The 26,694-nt window shown below is 39.0% G+C and overlaps 1 protein-coding gene across 2 annotated transcripts in view; it reads left to right on the top strand.

The window, feature by feature from the left end:
* The first annotated feature begins 16,115 nt into the window (after positions 1–16,115).
* The window catches only part of LOC114662076 (rho GDP-dissociation inhibitor 2-like), a 30,543-nt gene continuing 19,964 nt past the window's right edge, over positions 16,116–26,694 (top strand). Inside the window, exons 1-3 of one of the 2 annotated variants that reach the window (XM_028815397.2) lie at positions 16,116–16,251; positions 21,270–21,494; positions 25,591–25,674. In XM_028815397.2, the coding sequence (XP_028671230.1) occupies positions 21,314–21,494; positions 25,591–25,674 (265 nt within the window). In that variant the 5' untranslated portion in view covers positions 16,116–16,251; positions 21,270–21,313. Of the gene's footprint in view, positions 16,252–19,296; positions 19,377–21,269; positions 21,495–25,590; positions 25,675–26,694 lie in introns of those variants that run through there. The other variant, XM_028815398.2, reaches the window with a different exon arrangement.

Here is a 26,694-nt window from a genome sequence, read left to right as displayed (position 1 = left end):
TTCTTAATTCGATTATTTCATTGCACGATTGCATTGAGATGTAGTCTTTCCCAAGTAGTATTACCTGCAAGACAGGAACCACCACAAATCCCCCATGCCACAGGTGGCCTTAGAGTACTGAGGGGCAGCTCAGATCAAGTATTCATTTGATGTCAGTGTATGGTCTAGTCCCCTCTAGGAGAGTCACTCAATCATTTTCTAAACCGCTTTGTCCTGTACAGGGTTGTGGGGGGTGCCGGGGCCTATCCCAGCCAACACAGGGCACAAGACAGGAACAAACACTGGACAGAGTGCCAGTCCATTGCAGGGCGATCACACACACACACCTACACACACACACATAAATCCACCCCAACCACATACTAGTGACAAGTTAGGATTACCAATTCATTTATCTCACATGTCTTTGAACTGTGGGAAGAAACTGGCATTCCCAGAGAAAACCCATGCAGATGCGGGGAGAACATGCAAACTTCATGAAGTGAGGAACCAGGACGTGAAGCACCACTGCACCATCATGCTGCCCCCTCTATGAAAGCGGAACTTAGAATAAGAATAGCAAGATCTGATTAAATGACTTTCTCAAGCCTACTTCAGGAGCCAGGACTTTCACAATTTAATTTCCAGTCTCTTGGCCATCCTGCTGTAAAGCTCACTTTGGTATCAGCATTTCACCAAATTTAAGAGGGACATGAAATAACAGGGGGCAGAACAAATGCCGGCTTCAACATTTGTATTCTCTTAATGTCTTTATCAGGTGGCGTGGCTCTGGCTGACACCCATGTGTTACTTTTTATAGTTTCCTTTCCTTGTAGTCTGTCAGCTACCAAATTAGATAGTTTAATTGTTTTGTGGCTTGATACATCACTTCCTTCTCATTGTACTGGGGTCAGTTCTACACAGGATGTGATTTCAATTCCTTACATGATGAAAAGTGAAAAACAGAAAAGTTGTGAAACTCAATGCACCATTTGGCAGAGAGCTGAAGTTAAGGTGTAGTAGTAAAAGGCAGATGCACTCTGGGAGCACACTTTAGGTCTCTTTATTCATGATAAAGATCCAAAACCTTCAATCAGAGGCGAAAATCTGTTTTTATATGGAAACTTTAATCAAGGTCTCCAATTACTCTCCTCTCCACACTTCAAAGCAGACCCCATACAGTACGTCAGTTACCACCAACACTAACTGGGTTACCTGAAATTAAGGCTAGGCTCATTCTACAAAAATTCAGTTTAAAAACATTTTTAAATAAAAATAATCTTTGTTCACACTAGTATTTTCACATTGTTTATGAGTGTTTTCATTTATACTAAAATAACTGAAAACATACGTGAGATGTAATCATTTAACCTACACTGCGCATGCTCGTTGCATAGACATCTTTAACCAGGTATACACTGTGCAATTTTTGCATGATTTTAAGTATGATTTATAGCTACCCACCTGAGTTTTAGCTTTATTGGCCATTATTTCTTGGGGTTGCGATGCTCGATTGCATGTGACATTTCAGCTGTCACACGATCAGAAGGATTTCTGTCATGTCAGAAATTTCAGTCAGCTGTCTTTTAGTATGACAGTCTCACAAGCAGGGTTTGCCAGATGTGTGGTTTTTCTATCAGATTTGGCTATTATTTAAAGTATTGTGCAGGTTAAAAAATTGATTTTGCTCTGAGTTTTTTTGGCTATTTTTAAACATCAGGCAGTCCATCTCTTCACCTTGTATTCTCATTTGGCTGGAAATTTTTGCAGGATCTGGCAACCCTGCTGAGAAGCTGATTTTCTAATATCATCATCAACCCCACAATTTGACCTCCAAGGCCATGCGAAAAGACAGTTTCCTTTGGGATTAATAAAGTATATCAAATCGAAAAATTTCCCAAAATCCACTATTCAGCGAATGCACTGTGTGTGTGTTGTACACATATAGTCTGAGTGCCCATGTCATGGCATTTCAATCGGACCAAATGTCGCTTTATCATGATTTCTAAAACTTTCACAAAATGTAATTTAATTACATACAGTTAAGCAACACAACAATCACTGCCAAAAGCAACTCTTCTATGCCAACTATGTCGGAATATGTTTTTCTTCTGTGAAGTGTGACCAATCAGGGAATAAGACATGTAAAAAAAAAGAAACAGCTAGAGGGCAATGGAGTCAGTGTTTCCAGAAATCTTTGTTTTCATCTATTCACACTGAATCTCTGCACCCAAGCTGATCCCAGCAAGGGTGGAGAAGTGCTGACCCAGACCCCCATGGAAGGAACACTTTGAGGAGCTCCTGAACCCTATGGACATGCCTTCTGTGGAGGAAGCAAAGCCAGAGGTTGATGGGGGTCAATGTCCATTTCCCTGAGAGACGTCACTGAGGTAGTTACGCAACTCAGCAATGACAAGGTGCCGAGGGTGGATGAAATTCGCACAGAAATGCTGAATGCTTTTTGGACTGTAATGACTGACATGACTTTTCAATATTGCTTGGTCATTGGGAGCTGTGCCTCTGGAATGGCAGATGGCAGGTGGTCATCATTTTTAAAAAGGAGGACAGGAGGGTGTGCTCCAGCTATTGGGGGATCACATTACTCAGCTTCCCTGAATAAACTTATGCCAGGATATTAGAAAGGACACTCTGCCCAGTCGTGGAACCTCAGATCCAGGAGGAGCAATGGGGTTTCCATTCAGGCTGTGGAATGGTGGACTAGCTCTTAACCCTCATGAGAATTCTGGAGAAGTGTACTTTGTGGACTTAGAGAAGGCATATGACTGTGTTCCTTGAGCGATTCTGTGGGTGGTGCTGGGAAAGCTAATAAGGACTATTTAGTCCCTGTATAATCACAGTGAGGGCTGTGTCTGCATACTCGGAAAAACATCAGCACCTTTTTCAGTGGGGGTGGGATTCTGCCAAGGCTGTGTTTTTTCATGGATAGATTATCAAGGCACAGCTGGGGATGGGAGAAGGTCCAGTCCAGTAGTCATAGGCCGGATTTATACTTCACACAATGCAACACAATGCATGCTGCAGCGGACGCTCCTGCTATGCAAGCGTTGTAGTGTTGACGCTTGCGCAAGTACTTTGCGTAAATCTGGAGGAATCCACCAGGTGGCAGTGCGAGATATTATCACGGTGAGAACAGGTTCAGCTTCGCTGTGTTATGAATTGCCTGGAACATCCATTAAATTCCGATGACACCTTACCGCAATATCTTTGAAAAGGATGTTTAATGATTAAATCCATCAGTCCAGGGATTTTTCCATTTCAGCTAGCATTGGGCACGAGGCAGAAGCAATCCCTGGACAGGGCCTCAGCTCATCGCAAGGTGAATACAAGCACTCACATACTGTACACTAGTGTAATTTTAGTGTAACCAAATCTGCATATCTTTGGAAGGAAACCCAGCAGGTAAACATGTAAACTCCAGGCAGGGAATACCAGCGATGTGACTCCCTGCAAGACAGCAGCGCTAACACTCTGCCACCGTGTAACCCCTATGTCTGTAATTATTAATAGTATTCATTGTTTAAACAAAATTACCGATTTATCTGTAACGTGTAACATACATACTTTAATGTATTTCATCATGAAAGTGATATCAAGTATAAATCTAAGGATTCTAAATGTGCAGATTGTTAGAATATCATGCATATAATGTGCTCAATGTGGCAATCTATAGCTGGTGATCCGCTACTGTCAGGACTGGATGGAAACCCTAGGAAGAAAAGACGGCACAGAAGACGGTATGTGAGACTTTTAAAATATATCGTGTCATTACGATCGGGAATATGCAACGCTTGAATATAAAAGCACCACGAATGCAGCTGTATGTCGGCATTTTGCTTCACCACATCGAACAATTCATCAAACATCGAAGTGCGCACACCGATCCCGTAGGATCCGCAAAGCTTTCTGTCACATGTAGATAGTAAATAGAGACTCTGATGTCACATTCCAACTTTTAGCACACTGCGCCCCCCGACTTTTTGCTGGTACTGCAACTTGCGCACACGTCACGTTAATTTCTGAGGACCAGCTCAGAGGACGCATCAAATGAACGCTGAGAACGCGTGGCAGCCATGATGCGGGCGCATACGCATTCTGAGCGTGAAGTATAAACGAGTCCTTAGAATCACATTACTGCTTTTTTCAGATGACATGGCCCTATTGGCTTCATTGTGCTGTGATCTCCAGCAGGCATTGGAACGGATTGCTACCGAGTCTTAAGCAGCAGGAATGAGGATCAGCACCTCCAAATCGGAGGCAATAGTCCTCAATAAGAAAAAGGTGGACTGTCCTTTTCAAGTGGGAAGTGAGTTACTGCGTCAAGTGGAGGAGTTTTAAGTACCTCGGAGTCTTGTTCATGAGTGAGGAGAAAGGGATTGTGAGGTTGACAGGCTGATTTGGTTGGCGAGCACAGTTATGAAGTCAATATACTGATCTGTAATGGTGAAGAAGGAGCTGAGTCAGAAGGTGAAGCTCTCAATTTACCAGTTGATTTACATCTCTACCCTCACATATGGTCATGAGCTTTGGGTAATGACCAAAAGAATGAAACCACGAGTACAAGCAGCTGATATTAGCTTTCTCCACAGGGAGGCTGGTAAGAAGCACAGACATATGGGAGAAGCTCGAGGTAGATTCGCTAATCCTCTGTATCAAGAAGGGCAAATTGACGTGGTTCAGGCATCTGATACAGACGCCTCCATGATCCCTCCCTGTGAAGGTTTTACAGGACACGATCAGTTGGGAGAAGTTCCTAGGGAAGACCCATGACTCACTGCCTCCCAGATGGCTTGGGAATGCCTGGTAATCCCAGGTTTCGGATAAGAAGTGGAAAATGAACAAATGAATGAATATTCTGGTTTGAGGATTAGGTAAAATGGCAAGTGTGTTCGTGACTGGGTCATGTGAGGGTATAGTGCTCTGTCCAGGGTTGGTTTCTTTATTTGGCTTAATAATGCCATGTGTATGAGAAATACTTTAACCTTTTCAATTGACAGATCTCGGATAATAGGCCTTAGCCTGAAAGTCTTGCCATAGTGAGCAGGAGTGCAGTAGGTTCTGAGAATGCTAAAAGGCAAAAGAGGATTCAGAGTATGTTGCATAGTAAGGAAAGTGCAGCCCTGAATTCCCAAGGGAAAACAACCTTGAGCTTGTGACATTGATTCAGTAACATTCTGTGTCTTTTAAGAATCTGTAAGCTTTGCTAACAGAGATGAAAACAAGTAAGTCAGGTGCTCATTTTGTGTGAGAAGGAGGGGAAAGCTGGTGAATTTTTATTAGACTTATTTCAAAAGTGTTTGTTTCCAGCCTTGCGTCATGTGTTGGCTGGGATTGGCTCCAGCAGACCCCCGTGACCCTGTGTTAGGATATAGCGGGTTGGATAATGGATGGATGCATGAATGTTTTTCATTTACATGCTGCTTGTTGCAAAATGGAGCTTTGATGAAACTTTTGTAAAGAGCTCAGTTGAAAAACCTTTCTCTAACTGAAACAGGCATTTAAATGATGATCTTAACTGCTGAGCACTTTTACAAGGGCTCTTCCTCTGTCAGGAAATCTTTTTCTTTTCATTTTCCATTACAGATATATAATTTGCACAGATTATAAAGAAGGTATATGGAAACTGTCATCTGGGACTGAATGAAGACTGCATGAACCTACCCAGGTTGTATAATTCTTTGTAGTGCTTAAATTTGCTGGAATTGATCTTAACACACAATTGACACACTTACATCAATGCCTTTGTCAGTGTCCTATCGAGATACAGATAGGTGATTTATTAACTGAGCTAAAGCAGGAGAAGCACATAAAAAATGAAATCAAAACAAATAAAAATATCCTAATCCTAAGAAGAAACAAGAATCGAAGTCGAGAAATTAGGCAAAGAGATCAAACAAAATGAAACTCGTGAGAATTGCAATAACAAAAAGTTTCTTTATTAAGGTAATTTTTTAAATGAATTTATGATGTTAGTATGCACAGATTGTATAATGAAGGGAACCCTCAGCCAACCTTTTATCCTATCGTACCGATTACCTGCGGGTCATGACCCTAGAAGCCACACCCCTAGCATCAAAGATGGCACCCTAAACAATGGCAACAAAAGGACTTAAAAAATAGCGTCCAAGATGTAGAAATTAGCAAATGAATTCATGTGAAACCTAATCATGATAGTCTGGTTGCAGTTAGTGTAGCAGAGATGCTACTCTGTCCATTTCTTGTCTAGCTGTGGTCACTTAAGTCAGTGAAAGGCAACCTTTTTCGTGTTGCGGCGCACTAAGTCCAAAAATTTTCTTTTACAGCGTACCTGAGGGACTGCCCATAAATAAAGTAGTGACGACACAATCTACGGACAATCGCCAATAAAAACAGTTAATTTTACAAGTTTGAAAGACATTTTATTAATAAAGGAATCAAAGGATAAATCTTAAATTTAACTAATGTGAACGTTGAGATTGTTTTTCAGCACATATGAGATTGATGCGAGGATCAATTTTCGAAAGACAGACGTGCATTTCCTTGTCGATCATTTGAACTCTCTCACGTTTCTTAGACTTCATTTCCGTAAGTGTTGAAAAACCTTGCTCACAGAGATAAGAGCTTCCAGTGAGCAAGATCTTCTAATAATGGACTTTTTAAGTCTCACGAGATGTGTTTTTGACACCGCTGGTGTTGATATTATGATGAATGGTGAACAATGGTGATTAACCGTTATCTGTTTTTCCATCCTAAAATATTTTTTTTTAAACATTATCTTTTTAATCAACCAAAAGTTCAAAAACACTAGCAATTTTAAATATTTTACAAAGGTTTTCGCGGCGCCCCTAGAAAATTCCGGTTGCCCGACAGTGACTTAAGTGCACAAGAGCAGTGGTCCCGAACCTTTTTGACAGCAAGGACCACTTTATTAGATTCAAATTTTTCCACAGACCTTGGGGGGTGGTTGGTAGTTTTATACACAATTTACATAACATTTCTATTATTATTAAGCAGTTCGCATACGTTTGCAACCTGAGATTTTTCTTCTTTTTTTGCATATAACAAAGACATATGCTTTGCATTTGCCATTCCAACAAATTGCACATCACAAACATTAACACTGCCACCCAGGGTCTCGCTCTTTATCTTCCTATCCCTCTCCTTCTTTCCCTGTGCTTGGTTGGCTATCCTGTAGTGTGCTAAGAGAACACAACACCACTATTCCTCTTCTCTTTTTGCTTATTTAGTGTCCCCCATCAAACACAAATGGATGTATGGCTCTCTAGTGGCCTTCCGTGCCAGCATGCTCAATTGCTCCCTTTCATTTTGACCTTGGTGATAACATTTTTTCCATCGCATCATTCCTTCACTATAAATGTTTTATAGTTATAAATGTGTGCGGTTTTCATGTTCTCTGTCCATCTGTGTGAATCGTTCCCTTGGCACACTGGATTGCTTCTACTGTATATTGCAAAGACTTGTGGCATAGGCTATCTGGTGTCTTCTAATTGATACGTGTTACAGAATACATCCTGCAATGAATTGACATTCTGTCCATGGTGGACTTCTGAGTTTCTTCTAGTGCTGATATAATTGGCCTCTACACTCTGTGACATTAAAATAGAAATTAATGATAATTATACAGTACTAACATGCAGATCAGATTGCCCAAATATCTAGCAATGTAACCCTTGTCATACACGTGTGCATAGGAGGCAGCTGAAGGGCTTAGAGATGAATGATAATATGTCTGCCAGGTGGGGGCGGGGTACACTGATGCTCTTTCTGAGTTCCCTGCAGGCCTTTCTCGGGAAGTCCCACCAGGAGCCACTGCCTCGACTCGGGACACACCACTTCCGGTCCCGGCCCGAGGATGACATCACGTCCGGTCCCGACCCAAGGATGACATCACTTCCGGTCCTGGCCCGAGGATGATATCACTTCCGGCCCCGGCCCCCAGGACGATATCACTAACCCCCAAACTTCCTATAAAGCCTCACACCTTTACCCTGGAAGTCAGTTCTGTTTTGGACTCTGTCTTATAAACTTGACTCAACAACGAATCATTGACTTTGTCTGGTGGCTGCCCCAAACCTTGCCATGTCTCTTGTCTCTTCTTCTCACACCCTCTAGTTTAATTCTGTGCAGACATACCATAATAACAAAGGTTGCTAGCACTCTTGCTTCACAGATCCAGAATCCTGGGCCTGGCTGTTATCTGTATGCAGGCTGCTTGTTCTCCCAGTCTGTGTGGTTTCTTTGCCAGGTGCTATGGTTTCCCTCCCAACTCCCCAAAGATGTGCATGTTAGTTAACTGGTAACTCCAAACTGGTGTGATTGGGCATTAGCATCTGCCTTGCACACCTAGTTCTGCAGCTCCCTGTGACATAACATGGGTTAAGCAGATTTCAGGGTGTAATTTTATGTTGCAGATCAGATTGCCCAAATATCTAGCAATGTAACCCTTGTCATACACGTGTGCATAGGAGGCAGCTGAAGGGCTTAGAGATGAATGATAATACGTCTGCCTGGGGGGGGTACACTGATGCTCTTTCTGAGTTCCCTGCAGGTCTTTCTTGGGAAATCTCACCAGGAGCCTCTGCCTCGACTCGGGACACATCACTTCCGGTCCGGTCCTGTTGCTATTTTCTAGCCTTAACACGAGAGAAATGAATGAACACTTGCAAATGCATAAGCTTTCTAATAGGTATGCAAGTAGCTTCCAATTAATATAATTAATCAATCCATTAATAAAGCAGTGAGTGGAGAAATCAAATTAAAGATTAAAGACAATTATTATGTTAGTAATTTGAGGGGATTTCTCATGCTCATTATTTCCGGTTTACTATAATACTTTAAGGTTTCTTCCTTTGCCTGCTCATTTTTCTTCTGGCTTCAATTTCTTTTAACATTTAATTTGTAAGGAAGGTGGCATGGTGGCAAAGAAGTTAGTGCTACAGTCTTATGGCCCCAGTATCATGGATTTGAAACCAGTGACTGATCATTGTTTATATTTAGTTTACACATTCTTCCCATGTCCAGATACCCTGTATTTTTTCCAAATCCCAGAAGACATGCATATTAGGTTAAATTTCCAATTCCAAATTACCTATGTGAACATGAGTGTGGGTGTGTGCAAGTGGGCTCTTCAATGGACTGGTGCCCTTGTCCAGTGTTGTTTTCTGCCTTGCAGCCAATGCTGCCTGGCTAAGTTACTATGTCACTGTTATAGTAAGGTTGCTTGACTTCGTAAAATTTTCTTTTAGCTCCTGTTTGTAATGACATATTTTGGTCTGTTGAATTGCTCTCCACACCTACATCCTACAGGACCGCCGCTGCCACAAGACCGCTCTGGACCAGCTTCTGTGTTGACAAAAACAGGAAGAAGAAACACAAGAAAAAACAGTTAAGGTTAGTTATTGTTCACTTAAATTAAACTCCTTATGCAACATTCAATCTGTCACTTCTTAGCTGAAAAAAAAATCTGAAACGTGAATTGTTCATAGAAAGAGCACACATTAAAATAAGGACAATCCCATCCCATCATTCATTTTCTAAGTTTTGGAACGAACATGCAAACTAAATTCAGTGACCATGGCAGAGATTTTAACCAGAGTCTCTAGAGCTATGATGCACCACAAACATTATTTGCCCTTATGAGGAGAAAACTCTGGTATTGACATTGTCAATTTTTGTTAAAAAACATACGGCATAGACAAGTTAAGTGGCTCTATATTTACTGTAAACATGGCGTTGATATCGCAAAACTCAAAAGAGCAAAGTCACAGGGAGCCTTGCTTATCGTAGATGCAGAAATCCGATACTAGCTTTCTTAAAATAGAACAGGTAAAGCAGCAGAACACCAAATGTTCTTTACATGAAGTATTTAAATAAAGTGACCATATAGGACTTTTGATGGCACAGACTTTAAAGAAGCAGAACTGCAGGACTACAAAATTTCTTTTTTTTTCAGCCTGATTTTTCCAATAGATATATAGATAGATAGATACTTTATTAATCCCAAGGGAAAAGCCAAGCAAAATGACACCTTTTATTGGCTAACTAAAAAGATTACAATATGCAAGCTTTCGAGGCAACTCAGGCCCCTTCTTCAGACAAGATGTAATCTTAGTTAGCCAATAAAAGGTGTCATTTTGCTTGGCTTTTCTCTACATTCACACGGTACAACACCCTAGTACTATTAATCCCAAGGGGAAATTCACATTCTCCAGCAGCAGCATACTGATACAAAAAACAATATTAAATTAAAGATTGATAATAATGCAGGTAAAAACAGACATAACTTTGTATAATGTTAACATTTACAATAGCCAGTTGCGTGGAGCCAATGCTTATCCCTGTAGCACTGAATGAGAGCCAGGATCCAGCTCTGGTCAGGACACCAATGCACTGAAGTACCTATTCACAGTGCATTTACTTAGAGTGACATTTTTGATAGATAGATACATAGATAGACGCTGTGTAAGTATTTTTCTGACACGTACTGGCCAGTTTAAGTAATACAAACAAAACATGGATGAAATACAGTAAGCCAAAAAAAATAATTTGTACTATAATTTTAATATGCTTCAAAATTTTCAGTTTCACAATGAATGCCTATATATTATATATACATATAATATGTATGTATGTATGTATGTGTATGTATATATGTATATATATATTGTGACGGATGGCCGGGGCCCATGCCTGGCCGGGACGCCCCTTCACCACATCTGCCAGGGGGACAAGGGTGGGAAGCCCAGTATCTCCCCCTGGACACTAGATGGCAGCCTCCCTGGGTTGCAGTGGTGCCTCGGACTCCCCAGGGCTTCATGGGGGTTGGAGTTCTGTGCAACATATACATATATACACATATACAGTACATATATACACATATACATATATACATATTCCTGCGGTGGGTCGGCACCCTGCCCGGGATTGGTTCCCTGCCTTGTGCCCTGTGTTGGCTGGGATTGGCTCCAGCAGACCCCCGTGACCCTGTGTTTGGATTCAGCGGGTTGGAAAATGAATGGATGGATGTATATATATGTATATATGTATATATATATGTATATGTATATATGTATATATATATATATGTATATATATATGTATATGTATATATGTATGTATATGTATATGTGTATATATATGTGTGTGTATATATATATATATATACATGTAAAAGTCTCAGCTGGAAAAGAAAAACGCATTCAACCACAGAGTTTTCCTGTTTAGCAAACTTGAATGAGATGTCAAAAATCACACCAAAGTTCCTAAGTGAAAATTTGTGATGTATGGCTAGTGATCCAAAATTACATTGGGGCACTCAAAATTTTCGAGTGTCTGAACATCACCATCTGTTTTGTTATCATTAAGTTTAGGAAAAATCAGTGCCATCCCGGTTTTAATATCATTTAAACATGTATGGAGAGACTGTATTATCTCACTCTGCTTTGATATCATTTGAGTGTCATCAGCATAGTAATGAAAAGAGAAGTCGTACTTCCTGATAATTGAGACTAAAGGCAGCATTTATACTGAAAAGAGAACTGGCCCAAGAAAAAGTGTGGACACGTCTGTCAGCACGGCCAGTGCATGGGGTGAAGCAATCAGGAGAACGTCTCAGGTGGCACTTAGCTAAGGGTGGCATTTTCATAAAAAGTTATTTTTATTAAATAGCATAAAAAATGTATTAAGTATGAACAACAGAAAGTGTACACACATATAGTGCCTCATTTACATGTATATACTGCCTTTACAAATTGTGAAAAATGTTTTCATTTTAAAAGTTTCAAATTTCGTAGAACCTAGTTCACAGAGCGAGAGTCTGAGTTTCAAAACATCACATGCACATTTCAAAGCAAGATAGTGATGTTCAAAATCCTGTTTTTCAAATATAGTACTGTGTATATATACAGATTGCATCATTTTGTAACATTTTTCTAATTTCGATAAATTCAGTCACAATTAAATGTCTCTTCCATTTGCACCGTGAGTGTTAGGCTGTAAAAGGGGCAGGTGACTTATTTCTTGCAGATGAAAGTCTGGACACTGCCAAGGCATTTAGAGGAAAAGACAAGTTTAATTTCTCATCCAGTTTCTCTAATGAAAACCTCTAGGAAAAAAGACCCATCTCAATAATACATATTATTTTTTACTTCTTTATTAATTTGTCCATTGTCATGAGGATGCACTGTATGGAATCATGAAGCCTGTATTGCAACATGAATGATGTATGGATTGAATGTGTCACCTGCAAAGTCAGCGCAGTTATGCAAGTCAGAAAAATGAATATGTAGTATAAAGATTAGCCCGACTACAGACAGACACCAAGGACACACGATGTTCAAAACACACGTTTATTATACTCTTCCTTATTTACACAACACCATGCATAAACTAGCACAATACTCAGTACCTTTCTACTTCTCTTCTTTTCCTTCTGCCGGCTCCACTCCTGCAGTCGCAAGCTCCGTCCTCTGCCTCCCGACTCCGGCTCGTCTACTGGAATGAGGCGGCCTCCTTTATACTGCTCCAGGTGCCTCTCGATTAACTTCCTGCAGCACTTCCGGGTGCTTCATACAAATCCCACTCCTCTTCTGGCAGCACTTTTGGGTGCAGCATAAACTAAGCAGATCTTAGCAGAGCTGTCCAGGCGTCCCCTGGCGGTAGCCACAGACTCCAACAAGTTTGAGCTTCAAAGCCCCAATGCAACCCAGGGGCACTGCCCTCTCCTGTCCCAGGGAATGAATTGCCCTTTTCTCAGTCATGATCCACAGCCATCCATACAGTAGATAAGCAGTTAGACTTGCAACTTTTGCTAAATATCTGCTTGGACAATGTAGCCATTAGAGAGATAGATAGCTAAATAATCTATCTATCTCTCTATCTATTAAATAGAGCATTTCATATCTATCTATCTCTATCTATCTATCTATTAAATAGTGCCTTTCATATCTCTATCTATCTATTTATCTATCTATTAAATAGTGCCTTTCATATCTATCTCTATCTATCTATTAAATAGTGCCTTTCATATCTATCTATCTATTAAATAGATAAATAGATAGATAGAGATATGAAAGGCACTATTTAATAGATAGATAGATATGAAAGGCACTATTTAATAGATAGATAGAGATAGATATGAAAGGCACTATTTAATAGATAGATAAATAGATAGATAGAGATATGAAAGGCACTATTTAATAGATAGATAAATAGATAGATAGAGATATGAAAGGCACTATCTATTAAATAGTGCCTTTCATATCTATCTATCTATCTATCTATCTATCTATCTATCTATCTATCTATCTATCTATCTATCTATCTATCTATCTATCTATCTATCTATCTATCTATCTATCTATCTATCTATCTATCTATTAAATAGTGCCTTTCATATCTCTATCTATCTATTTATCTATCTATTAAATCGTGCCTTTCATATCTATCTATCTATCTATCTATCTATCTATCTATCTATCTATCTATCTATCTATCTATCTATCTATCTATCTATCTATCTATCTATCTATCTATCTATCTATCTATCTATCTATCTATCTATCTATCTATTAAATAGTGCCTTTCATATCTATCTATCTATCTATCTATCTATCTATCTATCTATCTATCTATCTATCTATCTATCTATCTATCTATCTATCTATCTATCTATCAAATAGTGCCTTTCATATCTATCTATCTATCTATCTATCTATCTATCTATCTATCTATCTATCTATCTATCTATCTATCTATCTATCTATCTATCTATCTATCTATCTATCTATCTATCTATCTATCTATCTATCTAATAGTGCCTTTCCTATCTATCTATCTATCTATCTATCTATCTATCTATCTATCTATCTATCTATCTATCTATCTATCTATCTATCTATCTATCTATCTATCTATCTATCTATCTATCAAGGTTATTGTTGGCAGTATCTTCACCACGTCAACGGGAGACCTGGGAAAATAATGAGCTGCACTGGCAGTAAAAACCTGCATAATTAAGTTTGGAAATGCAGGGGCCGTGCAGCACACCATATACAGTGGTGTGAAAAACTATTTGCCCCCTTCCTGATTTCTTATTCTTTTGCATGTTTGTCACACAAAATGTTTCTGATCATCAAACACATTTAACCATTAGTCAAATATAACACAAGTAAACACAAAATGCAGTTTTTAAATGATGGTTTTTATTATTTAGGGAGAAAAAAAAATCCAAACCTACATGGCCCTGTGTGAAAAAGTAATTGCCCCCTTGTTAAAAAATAACCTAACTGTGGTGTATCACACCTGAGTTCAATTTCCGTAGCCACCCCCAGGCCTGATTACTGCCACACCTGTTTCAATCAAGAAATCACTTAAATAGGAGCTGCCTGACACAGAAAAGTAGACCAAAAGCACCTCAAAAGCTAGACATCATGCCAAGATCCAAAGAAATTCAGGAACAAATGAGAACAGAAGTAATTGAGATCTATCAGCCTGGTAAAGGTTATAAAGCCATTTCTAAAGCTTTGGGACTCCAGTGAACCACAGTAAGAGCCATTATCCACAAATGGCAAAAACATGGAACAGTGGTGAACCTTCCCAGGAGTGGCCGGCCGACCAAAATTACCCCAAGAGCGCAGAGACGACTCATCTGAGAGGTCACAAAAGACCCCAGGACAACGTCTAAAGAACTGCAGGCCTCACTTGCCTCAATTAAGGTCAGTGTTCACGACTCCACCATAAGAAAGAGACTGGGCAAAAACGGCCTGCATGGCAGATTTCCAAGACGCAAACCACTGTTAAGCAAAAAGAACATTAGGGCTCGTCTCAATTTTGCTAAGAAACATCTCAATGATTGCCAAGACTTTTGGGAAAATACCTTGTGGACTGATGAGACAAAAGTTGAACTTTTTGGAAGGCAAATGTCCCGTTACATCTGGCGTAAAAGGAACACAGCATTTCAGAAAAAGAACATCATACCAACAGTAACATATGGTGGTGGTAGTGTGATGGTCTGGGGTTGTTTTGCTGCTTCAGGACCTGGAAGGCTTGCTGTGATAGATGGAACCATGAATTCTACTGTCTACCAAAAAATCCTGAAGGAGAATGTCCGGCCATCTGTTCGTCAACTCACGCTGAAGCGATCTTGGGTGCTGCAACAGGACAATGACCCAAAACACACCAGCAAATCCACCTCTGAATGGCTGAAGAAAAACAAAATGAAGACTTTGGAGTGGCCTAGTCAAAGTCCTGACCTGAATCCAATTGAGATGCTATGGCATGACCTTAAAAAGGCGGTTCATGCTAGAAAACCCTCAAATAAAGCTGAATTACAACAATTTTGCAAAGATGAGTGGGCCAAAATTCCTCCAGAGCGCTGTAAAAGACTCATTGCAAGTTATCGCAAATGCTTGATTGCAGTTATTGCTGCTAAGGGTGGCCCAACCAGTTATTAGGTTCAGGGGGCAATTACTTTTTCACACAGGGCAATGTAGGTTTGGATTTTTTTTTCTCCCTAAATAATAAAAACCACCATTTACAAACTGCATTTTGTGTTTACTTGTGTTATATTTGACTAATGGTTAAATGTGTTTGATGATCAGAAACATTTTGTGTGACAAACATGCAAAAGAATAAGAAATCAGGAAGGGGGCAAATAGTTTTTCACACCACTGTATGTATGCTAGGCAATAAGGAAGGACAAAAGGTGGCAGATCTGCACAAATAAGAGAGAGACATAGCCTTTGTATGAATGTTTCACAGGACAGTGGAGAGAAGGTAACCAAGAATATGATGGGGCCACTGCAGGGAGATCTACCATGGTGTCCTCATAGCAAAAGTAGAGTAGTTTCTGACATAAAGAGTTACTGTGTTCCATCACCTGGCTAAAAGTGACTCCAAGAATGGAATCAAAGGCATCCACAGAATAATGAAGTAGGGCCTTGAGACAGAAAGGCATCCTGCGACCCAATTCAGCAGTGGAATGTAATAAATTGGCATGGAGGGGAAGCACAGTTTGGTTGTGAATTAAATGAAAAATGCAATGCAGATCCAATGGCGTTGAGTCACAAAGCGATTTCTCAAGGGCTTCCTGTTTTTTTTTTTCATCACAAATGCTTCTTTCTACAGAAGGACATCTCTCGCTTCGGTTCCTCTCATTCCACCAATCAGGTGTCACGTCTTAGTTTCCTGTCAAAGCATTCTGCAAAAATTTGAGCAAAAAAGAACTGAGCAAAAGAGAAGGTTCTGGCAGCTGAGGTAAGTGCTGTTTGTGTCTTAATCTAGAGCTGAGTGATGTTGGAGTTGTGTGAAAAATGCAGCCGTGGGGAAGGTAATGCGAATAAACTTCTGCATTCATTTTTCTGACATAAAGGACTCACTCTAAAAAGTTCTTCTTTATTCTTGCGTGCTTTAGAGTGCACGCTTTTTTTGTTAGATAGAGAGAAATGAAAATGTTTATTGTTATTTAAAGGTAACTATAATTGAAAACTCTAAAAAGGAGTCCAACTTTGCATTAGCACGCTACATGGAAACTGAGCAGGGAGTTGGGGAACTTGTTGCTTTCAAAGGAGGTGAGCTCTGTACTGAGCGGATTCACATTTTAACCAAACATATAGCAGACTGCATTGCAGCTTACAGCTTGTTACAGGAACACAATCATAACCAGCAGCCCCAGAAGACCATCGACCCATTAAAATTAGGTGAGGTGAGCCACAGCATGAACCAAGGTGAACAGTTGTCTTGGTGTTTTTTTGTTCTTCGTGTGTTTGGTTTTACAAATGTAATTATAAATCAATGAGTCATGTAATACATTCAACTCAGATTTGGCATACCCATCCAAACAGCAAAAAATTGAGAGGCTTTCACGTGGAGTAACCACTCACAGATACTGAGACATTGCAATGGTTAGCAGGCGTTCAGCATGTTTAATTAAGCACAATACTTCCTGCCATTTTTTAAGGAAGTTTAAACAGTACCTTGTAATTTTGTTTTTAATTTTAGGTAAAATGTAACAGCCTTTTCCCACTATACTAAGGCTGCATGCAAGAATGGAGAATCTTGAGTTGATCAAGATGTGTTTCAGACAAAATGATGAGAAAAGCACGTTACTGATAGCCAGTGCCAGTGCTAGGGTTATTTTGCATCCTAGGCTAAGCTTATTAGTGCACCAACCGACTGTTCAGCAGCTAACCCGTCCAGCTGGGTTTTTCCACCCGCTTATGATCTGCGCCCTTAATGATGGTGCTGGTCCTACTGATAGAAGTTCAGAAAATGAATGAAAAGCAGCTAACTGAAATGTCCTGTTCCTAGAGATGTCTTATATTATCTGTGAGTGCACTCTTTTGAAGATACAAGTAGACTTCTGAGATGCTGTCTGTTTCTTTGTCATTGCTATGAAATATTTGTTGAAGTAATGGTAGGAGAGCCAGTCGGGTTTCTTTTATAATGGGTTCTAACTTGCATGTACTGAAAGCAGCATCCTCTTCTATCTAATGAGCACAAAATGAGTGAATGTGGTATTGGAGAAGAGTTTGGTCAGTCAGCCTTTCATTGCATAAGGCTTTTCATTATTACAGTGGATTTTATGAAAATGAAAAAATATAAAAAAATTAAATCTTTTAGAACAGCAAAGGCAGCAAAAACTCATAACATTCAGAGTTAAGTCAGATATGGAGGATCACAGATTAAAAAGGAACGCAGTAAGTAAGAAGGACCCAATGTCAGGGTGAACTTGTGACTAATCAGAGTCACATGTAACCAGAAGCTACCCTTTATTGGAAGGCCTTGTAATTTTTATCATGGCTACCTGTGAACAGACTGTGAAATATGAAGAGCTGGCACCCTGTTTAGGGTTGCTTCCTGTTTTGCACCCAGGGCCTACATCCATGAATTGGATTAAGTGAGTTTGAAAATATATTGTTACTTCAATTATAAAGTTGTAAATAAGACAAGACAAAAACATTCTGAATTAATAAATTATTGTTTGTTGTAGCACTATTAACAGCATCAACTATTTATATGACACTTACACAGAGCAAACAACAGACAATTTCAGAACTAGAGACAATACTGGTAGAAAATTGTACCATCCTGGAGGTAATGCCAGGAATACTCCTTCATACCTGCATAATTTAAAGTTAACCTAACAAATTTAAAAATGAGAACAAAATGAAGCCATCATGAGAACTGACCTCAAAAGTGCAAGCAACTTACATTGCTGCCATTCATCAATAATTTAAAATAAATGTTACAATATAATGAATGACTGATAGCCTAAAAAACAAAGCACTGATGGAGCACATCATGTACTGTAACCCACCTCATTAGTGTCACTTTTATTCAAAGGTGCTGCTAAACCCTACCCTGCGTTTAAAGCTTTCAAGCAGATTTGAACCGGTTACACTGGTCAAAGTCTGTGTGCACCTTGACAAATCTATGACGAATGTTTATTTTATATTGACTACAAATAAAGAGTGTTCACAAACAAGATCAGGCAGGAACTGTCCACCTTTCAGCTGCACATGTGAGGGCTTACTGACTCCTAAGATCTTAACTGACCACTGAAAATATTAAGCCATGTTGACGACAGTGTGTAAATGCCCCACACCCATGAATATACCTTTTTCCGTTTACTTTACAGTACATGCTTTTTCTGGGTTATTCTACATGGACAGCATATATTTTCTATTCAATTAAATACTGAATAATCTTAAAAATTTTACATATTTTTTTATGGCCCAAATCCTGGCCTGATCAATATATTTGTTAATTAAATTTTAAATAATCTTAAAAATTTTACGTTACATAAAATTATTGACTTGGTTCAAATCCCGGCCTGGTCAATAACCATGTGGATTTTGCATGTTCTCTCCATGTTCATGGGTGATTTTTTTCTGGTTATCCTCCCACATCTCAAAGCTGTGTATTATTATTAGTATTATTATTATTATTATTATTTGTGATTGGTGGTTAACTGGTGACTGGTGTGTAAGTGTGAGTGGGCCAATAGTGGACCTCTCAAAGCTAGGTTAAGCTCCAGGTAATTGCAGCTTCTTTAAAGACAAGATGAAGGTGCTGTTTAAAACTTGTTTTCTTTTAAAAGCACTTTAGGGTTTCCCCTTGAATGTTTATTGGCAATAAGCGGAATTATAACTTTATTTATTCCATGTATAAACTTTGTCAAGCTTTTCTAAGTCCTAAAAAAAAAAAGTCCTTACAAAATACATCTTTGCCCACAAAAGAAAAAAAAAACGTTTCCTGTTCAGAGAGCTTTGACAGCTGCCGCAGCGTCTGATCACCAGCTTTCTGGCACACCATGCAACTTGCAGTTTTGGTGCTGTTCCTCTCCTTGCGGCTTAAAGCTTAGACTACAGGCACAAAAAGTAACCTAATTTCAGGCACATTTCTTTGCATGATTAATATGGGGTTAACCCACAATGCTTAAAGATCAATCATCTAGCCATCTAATTTTGGATAACACAAGGAGGTGAGAGCTTAAAGATCACCTCTAGCATGTCTGAGTATACGGTATCTCTGCTTAAAATGAGAATGTGTGTAGCTTGCATTAATGATGGATTTACTCAATTGTGCTAGATTCATAGATATGAGAAGACCAACGTCTGGACTATTACACTTTCATTTAAAAATGCAGAAAGTTGCCTGTGTTGTCATCTTTCATTTTCAGTCAGTCATTTTCCAACCTGCTATATCCTAACTACAAGGTAACTGGGGTCTGCTGGAGCCGATCCCAGCCAACACAGGGTGCAAGGCAGGAACAAATACCCGGGCGGGGCGCCAGCCCACTGCTGGGCACCGCCATTTTCAACCAATGAAAATTTACACTTTTCAGGGGTGTGGGTTGATTTGTTTCAAACCTTTTTTTCTCTTTTTGTAAAACTTGAGTTATGTGTATGGAATGTTATTTGATTTTAATAAGTTCAATAAAATAAAAAAGAAAGAAAAGAAAATGAACACTTTTGAAAAGCCTCTCCAGAGCTGGAGACTTTTAAAAACAGCAGTGCTGTTTTCAGGGTAGACTGGTGAAATTGAAGATTTTTGAAAACAGAGTCTTGCTTATTAGGTGGCTCTTCCCAGATTGGATCCTGCTTAATTACAACATCTTATTCCCTGACTAGTCACTCTTCATGAAAAAAAAATAAAACATTTCAGCACAGTGAGCATAAGAAAGGTACTTTCCTTAGCACTTGTTGTGTTGCTCTATGTATCTACTGTAAATTGCATTCTCTGCGATTTTTAGAAATCGCGGTTAAGTGACTACTCACATTGCATGATAGAGTCGCCAGTCTCATGTGTTCTCAAACTACATGACCACTTTCAGTCTGATTGACATGCCACGACATGGGTCACTCACTGCACAATGAATTTTGGGAATTCTAACAGCAACATCAGAAAATTGGCTTACAGTATGAGGCTATTCACACTATAAGACAGTTGACTGAAATTTGTGCAAACTCATATCACAACCACTCTCAAATTGCATATGAAATAACAGCCAATGAAGCTGAAATTTGAGCCGACTCAGAAACTGGCAACTGCAAACCAGGCTTAATATTGTGCCCAAATTGCACGGCAATATACATGATTTAGGATGTCTGTGCTACACTCTTTTAGTCATTGTAGTATGGATGGGAATACTTTTGTATATGATGTGTAAATGCTAGCGTTGGTGGAGATCATTTTTATTTAAAAATGTTATTTTTAAGTGAAAATATAGCAATGTGGATGTAGCCTTAGTGATACTGCCTACAGGCAAGTTTAAAATCCAGCCCAATCACTCGTTATGTGGAGTTTGCACATTCTCCCTGTGTTTCTGTCCATTTTCCTCTTATACACTAAAGATTTACAAGTTAATTTAATTGGTGACTCTAAATTGGCCCGTGGTACAAAAGGGTGCATGTTTATGCATGAACATACCCTGCAATGGCCTTAAACATCCTCCATGGTCAGTCCCTGCCTTGAACCTGAGAGTGGTTGACCTTAAGTGGGACAGGGCAGGTAGAGAAAATTTTTGTACATTTCACTATTCTCTTCATATCCAGTTTTCTATAGTGTTCATCTTATCTATTTTAGCAAAGTGATGGCTTTCTGTATTCATAGATAGAGGAGATTAAAGGTTAAAAATCATCGGTAAATTGTGCAAAGTTTTAATGGATCTTCTCTATGTACCACGGTAGGTAATTACAAACTATCAAGGCCCCAGAAAAACCTGAACTGGCAGCTCACTATGCTCTTTCTTTTTTTTTTCTTTCTTTCAGATCTTCAATCATTTCTTGAATTCTCTTCCACCATTTAATACAAAATGTCAGAGACAGAGGCAGTCACATCCCAAGAGGGCGAGTGTGAAAATGAGTCTGAAATTAAATTGAACTACAAACCTCCTGCCCAAAAGTCCCTGCAGGAGATTCAGGAGCTTGACAAAGATGATGAGAGTCTTGCCAAGTATAAGAAATCCCTGCTTGGAGAAGGTCCAGTTGTTCAAGGTATGGGACTGCATGTTGACACTTGATTAGGCCAATGTTGTACACAACCACCAAATAAACGATGAAATAAGAAATATCTGCATATTGTAGATTTTCTGTAGTGTATAGGCTATCTGATGTCCTGTAATGACCTGCTTCATGATCTCTAGCAACCGTTTATTCTAATTAGTTTATTTAAGAAATTCCTAACAATGGTAATGCAAGAAGCCTTGGATTCACTGTAAGGTCCTGATGTATGTAGGCCATGGAATCAGTTTTTGTTGCCTTGCTCTTCTGCAGACTGTTCTGCAGTCTATATTTAAAGGCTTAAAAAGTTACAAATATTTCTAGATTATCTGTTGATCACCACTTGAACGGAGCAACGGCATTTCTTGCATGGCTTTCTCTTGAACTGTTGTGTCCACAGAAATACTCCACAAGTCCCTTTCGTGCACACAGTAGACACTGAATAAGTAATTTTACATTTAGACCTCTCTAGTAATTTCCTCTGCTGTTTTGTCCCATATATGCCCACTCTAACGCGGCAATTCATGGCCACTTACACAGAGTTGGCAACACTGCATATTAATTGTCTCTTACTACAGTAGACATTATAGATGTAAGTGTAGCCACAGCATAACTAGGCATTGTTACTGTGTGTCCTGTGTGTACTTGTATGAGTAAAATGAGTAGTGTGGAAGAAACCCCCTGAGGAAGACAGGAATAGTTCAATCATTTAGATTTTTATTCAATCACAGATGACTACCTGGATTCTACGTTGTAAGACAGAAGAGCAAAGTTCCAATTTTTGATTGGCTTTTTGTAGTTTCTTCTTTCTCCCCCTTCCCCTTACTTAATCAAAAAGCATAATATTGTTTGCTTAAGCATTTTATTTTACCACGCTAATGGGCCATCTGTTCTCATTTTTTTTTTTTTTTGCTTGTCAGATAGACCCTAAAGAAGGAAAGGTCATCTTTCCTATGTCAATGAGACACGTTCCTAAAGAAACTGGAAGTTGTCCTGGGTCGGCTTCCTGCACCCTGTCTTATGACAGACACCTGTATGAATAACCTGCCATTAGAGCAAAATGGCTTTTCTCAGCCATTAACCCTAAGTAGCTTGAAAGCAGTTAATTTCTATTCCACAGTAGCTGCTTATTTTGTTCCACACACAGCAATTCCACAGTAACAACACCACTGCTGCATTGGAGCTGGACTGGTAATGACTGAGCAATGACAGTGCAACTCAGAATATGTAAATGCAATCTGAATGCACGCATAGAAGAGAGTCATACTTAAGTCTAAATTACTTTATCCTGTAAACAGTTTTAGGGTACCAAGTCTTTAAGGATGGTGTCTGATGTCGTATCGAGTTGTTGCAATTGTTCCTCCAGGTTAAGGCAGAGGACTCTTCTTGTGTTGGAGAACACTTTTGGTTTTTGGTTCTTAATCCTTTGATCATAGTGTGCTCTGATGCTTCCTTTCTCAGCTCGCTGTGCCGTGTGCAAATTCATATAGAAAACTGTTACTCTTTCTCACACAAAATTATAGGTGTTGAAGCTCCATTCTTGAAGTAATGCTGCTTCTCAGTCTGGAATCAGTCACTGGCACACAGCTTGGCTTGACAGGGTGGCTCAGCAGCTTTCAGCTTCCCCATTAGAGGGGCTTATCAGCTTTCAGTTCTCCAAAGAGAGTGGATTATTAGCCTTTAGTTCGCCAAGAGAAAAGATGTTCTAGCTTTCAGCTATCCCAAAGAGACAGAAGTGAAAAATGCACTTCATTTTAATGGAAAATATAACCTGTGATGATTGGATTAAGGTCCTTTCAAGTTACAGATACAGTGCCTGCTTATAGGAATGTTATTTTGTCCCTCACATCCAGTCGTCAGGGTTCAGCTTGCAGTCACAAGCCTAAAATGAATGTCCATCTGGGTGTCTTCTTGTCTGAAGGAGACCCTACACAGGTGCCAGCTCATCTCTAATTTACACCATTGTTATCAAATGAAGTACAGAGTTGACCAAAGTGTTGGTTCAAGCTGCAGTTTAGTCTTTCACTTAGGAATGCAGGTGGCAGATGCAGCTGAAATTCTGAATCTCTTTTAAATCTGCGGTCTTAACTGTCCTTGTGTGCCGCTAAAGCCTAGCAAAACGGGCAATGCCCTCTCTGTTCTGTTCTGCACTGCTTGCTTGATAGATAAATGCAGCTCATTTTTATGAAGATCAGCTCATCAGCATGTTTAAGTGGATGAAGAGTTATTAATTATATCATGAAGATGCAAGGAAGAGCATAAATTCTTCTGTCATATAAAATTACATTGATCAACATTTTCAAATGAAAAAGAAAAAAGTGTAGATTAGCTGGAATTTAGCAGCAGTAAAAGATAAAAGTAGAGAATCAGTCACAAGTAGAATAGACTGAATTGTCTAGGATGCTACAGTAGTATGAGACTAATTGATTAATAACATGGCTACCTTATGCCACACATTGCTGCCTGACATCGATCCAAAAAGAGTGCAGGAAATCAACAAGTGATATATCATTCTGACTTGGTGTGAAAAGCGTTACATATGATAAATCCTTTAAGTAAGTTTTGGATTTATAATGTGCAAAGTGATGTTCAGTTAGCAAGAAGTGGTTATGTAGCACATCACGGATCAAATTTCAGTCCCACTCATTGTTTGCATGGATTTGCATGTTCTTCTTCTGTCTGAATGTGTTTTCCTTTATGTACTCCGGTTTTCCTTCCCATCCCCGAAGCTGTGCTGATTAAGTTGTTTGATAATATATATAATCTGATTGATTATTCCATATTGGTCCTGTGTGAGTGTGAGTGTGATTGTTTGCAAGTTGGTCCTGTGGAGCAGGGGTAGGCAACGTCGGTCCTGGAGTGCCACAGTATGTGCAGGTTTTTGTTCCAACCCAGTTCCTTAACGAGAACTCAATTATTGCTGATGAAGCACATATTGCTTAAGTGACATTTTAATGCTTCATTTTAGTGGTCTCGCTTGTTAAGGTTCTCCAACCTTAATTGCTTATTTCAATCTTAAACTGCTGCATTCAGTGTTTTAATTGCTCCTTATTAGCAATAAGATGTAAAACAGGGGTAGGCAATGTCGGTCCTGGTGAGCCGCAGTGGCTACAGGTTTTAATTCCAACCCAATTGCTTAATTAGAAACCAATCTTTGCCAATCTCAGACCTTATTTAATTTTATGGCTTGTTAGTCTGTGCAATGTAAGGCTTTTATATCGTAGATTTTTTTCCTTTCCAAGGATATCATCCAAATGATTTGAAGCCTAAAACAGATCATTTTCAGTCTGTCACATTTTTCTATTAAGTGTTTTATTAAATCAAACCGTGCATGATGAACACACACAGATGTATTTGGAAAAAAGCTAGCTGGAGAACTGCTGGCTGCTTTGTCTTTTACATCTTATTGCTAATAAGGAGCAATTAAAACACTGAATGCAGCAGTTTAAGATTGAAATAAGCAATTAAGGTTGGAGAATCTTAACAAGCGAGACCACTAAAATGAAGCATTAAAATGTCACTTAAGCAATATGTGCTTCATCAGCAATAATTGAGTTCTCGTTAAGGAACTGGGTTGGAACAAAAACCTGCACATACTGTGGCACTCCAGGACCGACGTTGCCTACCCCTGCTGTGGAGCACTATTGCCCTGTCCAGGATTGTTTCTTGCCTTGTGCCAGTGTTGCCATAATAGGATTTAGCACCTTGCAAATCTGAATTGGGTTAAGAGGGTTTGAATATGTTATTTTATTTTATGAACATATTCATTCGGCCTCTCTTTCTCTTTTTACCTTGATGTTTAGTTTGCTGAATTACTATTGTACTGTTCTGAATTTCAGTTCACTTTCAACTGCTACAACAATAGGTTCATTTAGGTGGCAGCCAAGAAGCAACCTTATACTAACTGAGTTTTAATAGCATTAGTAAGCAAGGAAGATCTATGTGTCTACCTATGTAATGTTTAGGTCACTAGGTGTGCATCTGTCCCAGCCAGCATGCTGAGGCCTCTGAAGGGAGGACATATTCACTACTCTGGCCCTTTGCTTTCAGGTACTTTGACAAACTGTATATTTCTCTTCATTTCTTTTAGATCCAAATGTTCCAAATGTTCAAGTAACAAGATTAACATTGGTATGCAGTTCTGCCCCAGGACCAATAACCATGGATCTTACTGGTAAGTACTCAAAGCCCCTCTTAAGTTACAGTTTTCAAAAATGCACCTAAGACAATGTATTCAGATTTTTATTTTAATTACACAAATATACAAGTATGCAAAATTGCAAAGTTATGTCAAAGCTGGAAGGGAATCATAAATTGAAGAGCTCAGTTCCAAAATCAGCAGATTTTGAAACTAAATCCCTAAAACTATAGCGCTACACTGTTGCAATTAGCAGGTTTTGAAGCTCAAACATATTTTTGGCGCATGACCAACTGCATGAAAAGTCATAATCACGTGTTCACTAAATTTTACCAAAAGGTGTAATTAGCAGATTTTGGAACTCACATCTTCAATTGTCATTAAATAAATTATAAATTAATTTATAAAACTATCAAATACATTTACAATTAAGGCTAAATTTATTTTGATAAAAATGGATTTGCATTTCATCTATTGCCATATTTGCAATTGCCTGCAGTTCAAAATAGCACAAGAAAAAAACAAGTAAAATGAATTTAAAGGAACCAAGACTAGATTATACGCTGTTTTTGCTTTTTGTAAATACACATCTTTAAGGGAGATAATCTCTAATAAGGGCAAGAAAATTTAAGATATTTCACCCTACCACAGGAATCTCATTTCTTTACATGCCTAAGAGTCTGGTAACTCTGCCTTTAAACTCTTGCCATTTTTTTCTCTTGTTTGATGTAAAATAACTTCAGATGTACAGATATTAAGAATAGTTTTATTTTAAAGTGTAAACATATCAACTTTTTTTGCTCCCTTGTGATATTATTTTTCAGTTCCTCATTTACTTCAAATATTTTTATTCTCAACAATGCTATGGAGTGTGCATAGAGGAAATCACAGATATTCACTTTAAACTTTGAAAAACAAAGCAGTCAGACTTTAACTGTCGTACTGAAGAAGTCTTACATTTTTTCACCAAAATGTATTTTGTGAAGCAGTCAATAATTCTGTCCATTCATTTTCTTAACCAGCTAATCCATAACAGGGTCACAGGGCAGCTGGAGT

Source organism: Erpetoichthys calabaricus, chromosome 12 (assembly GCF_900747795.2).
Source record: "Erpetoichthys calabaricus chromosome 12, fErpCal1.3, whole genome shotgun sequence".
Lineage (NCBI taxonomy): Eukaryota > Metazoa > Chordata > Cladistia > Polypteriformes > Polypteridae > Erpetoichthys > Erpetoichthys calabaricus.
Note: the sequence above shows the minus strand (reverse complement) of the source record. Positions and strands in the feature narration are given on the sequence as shown.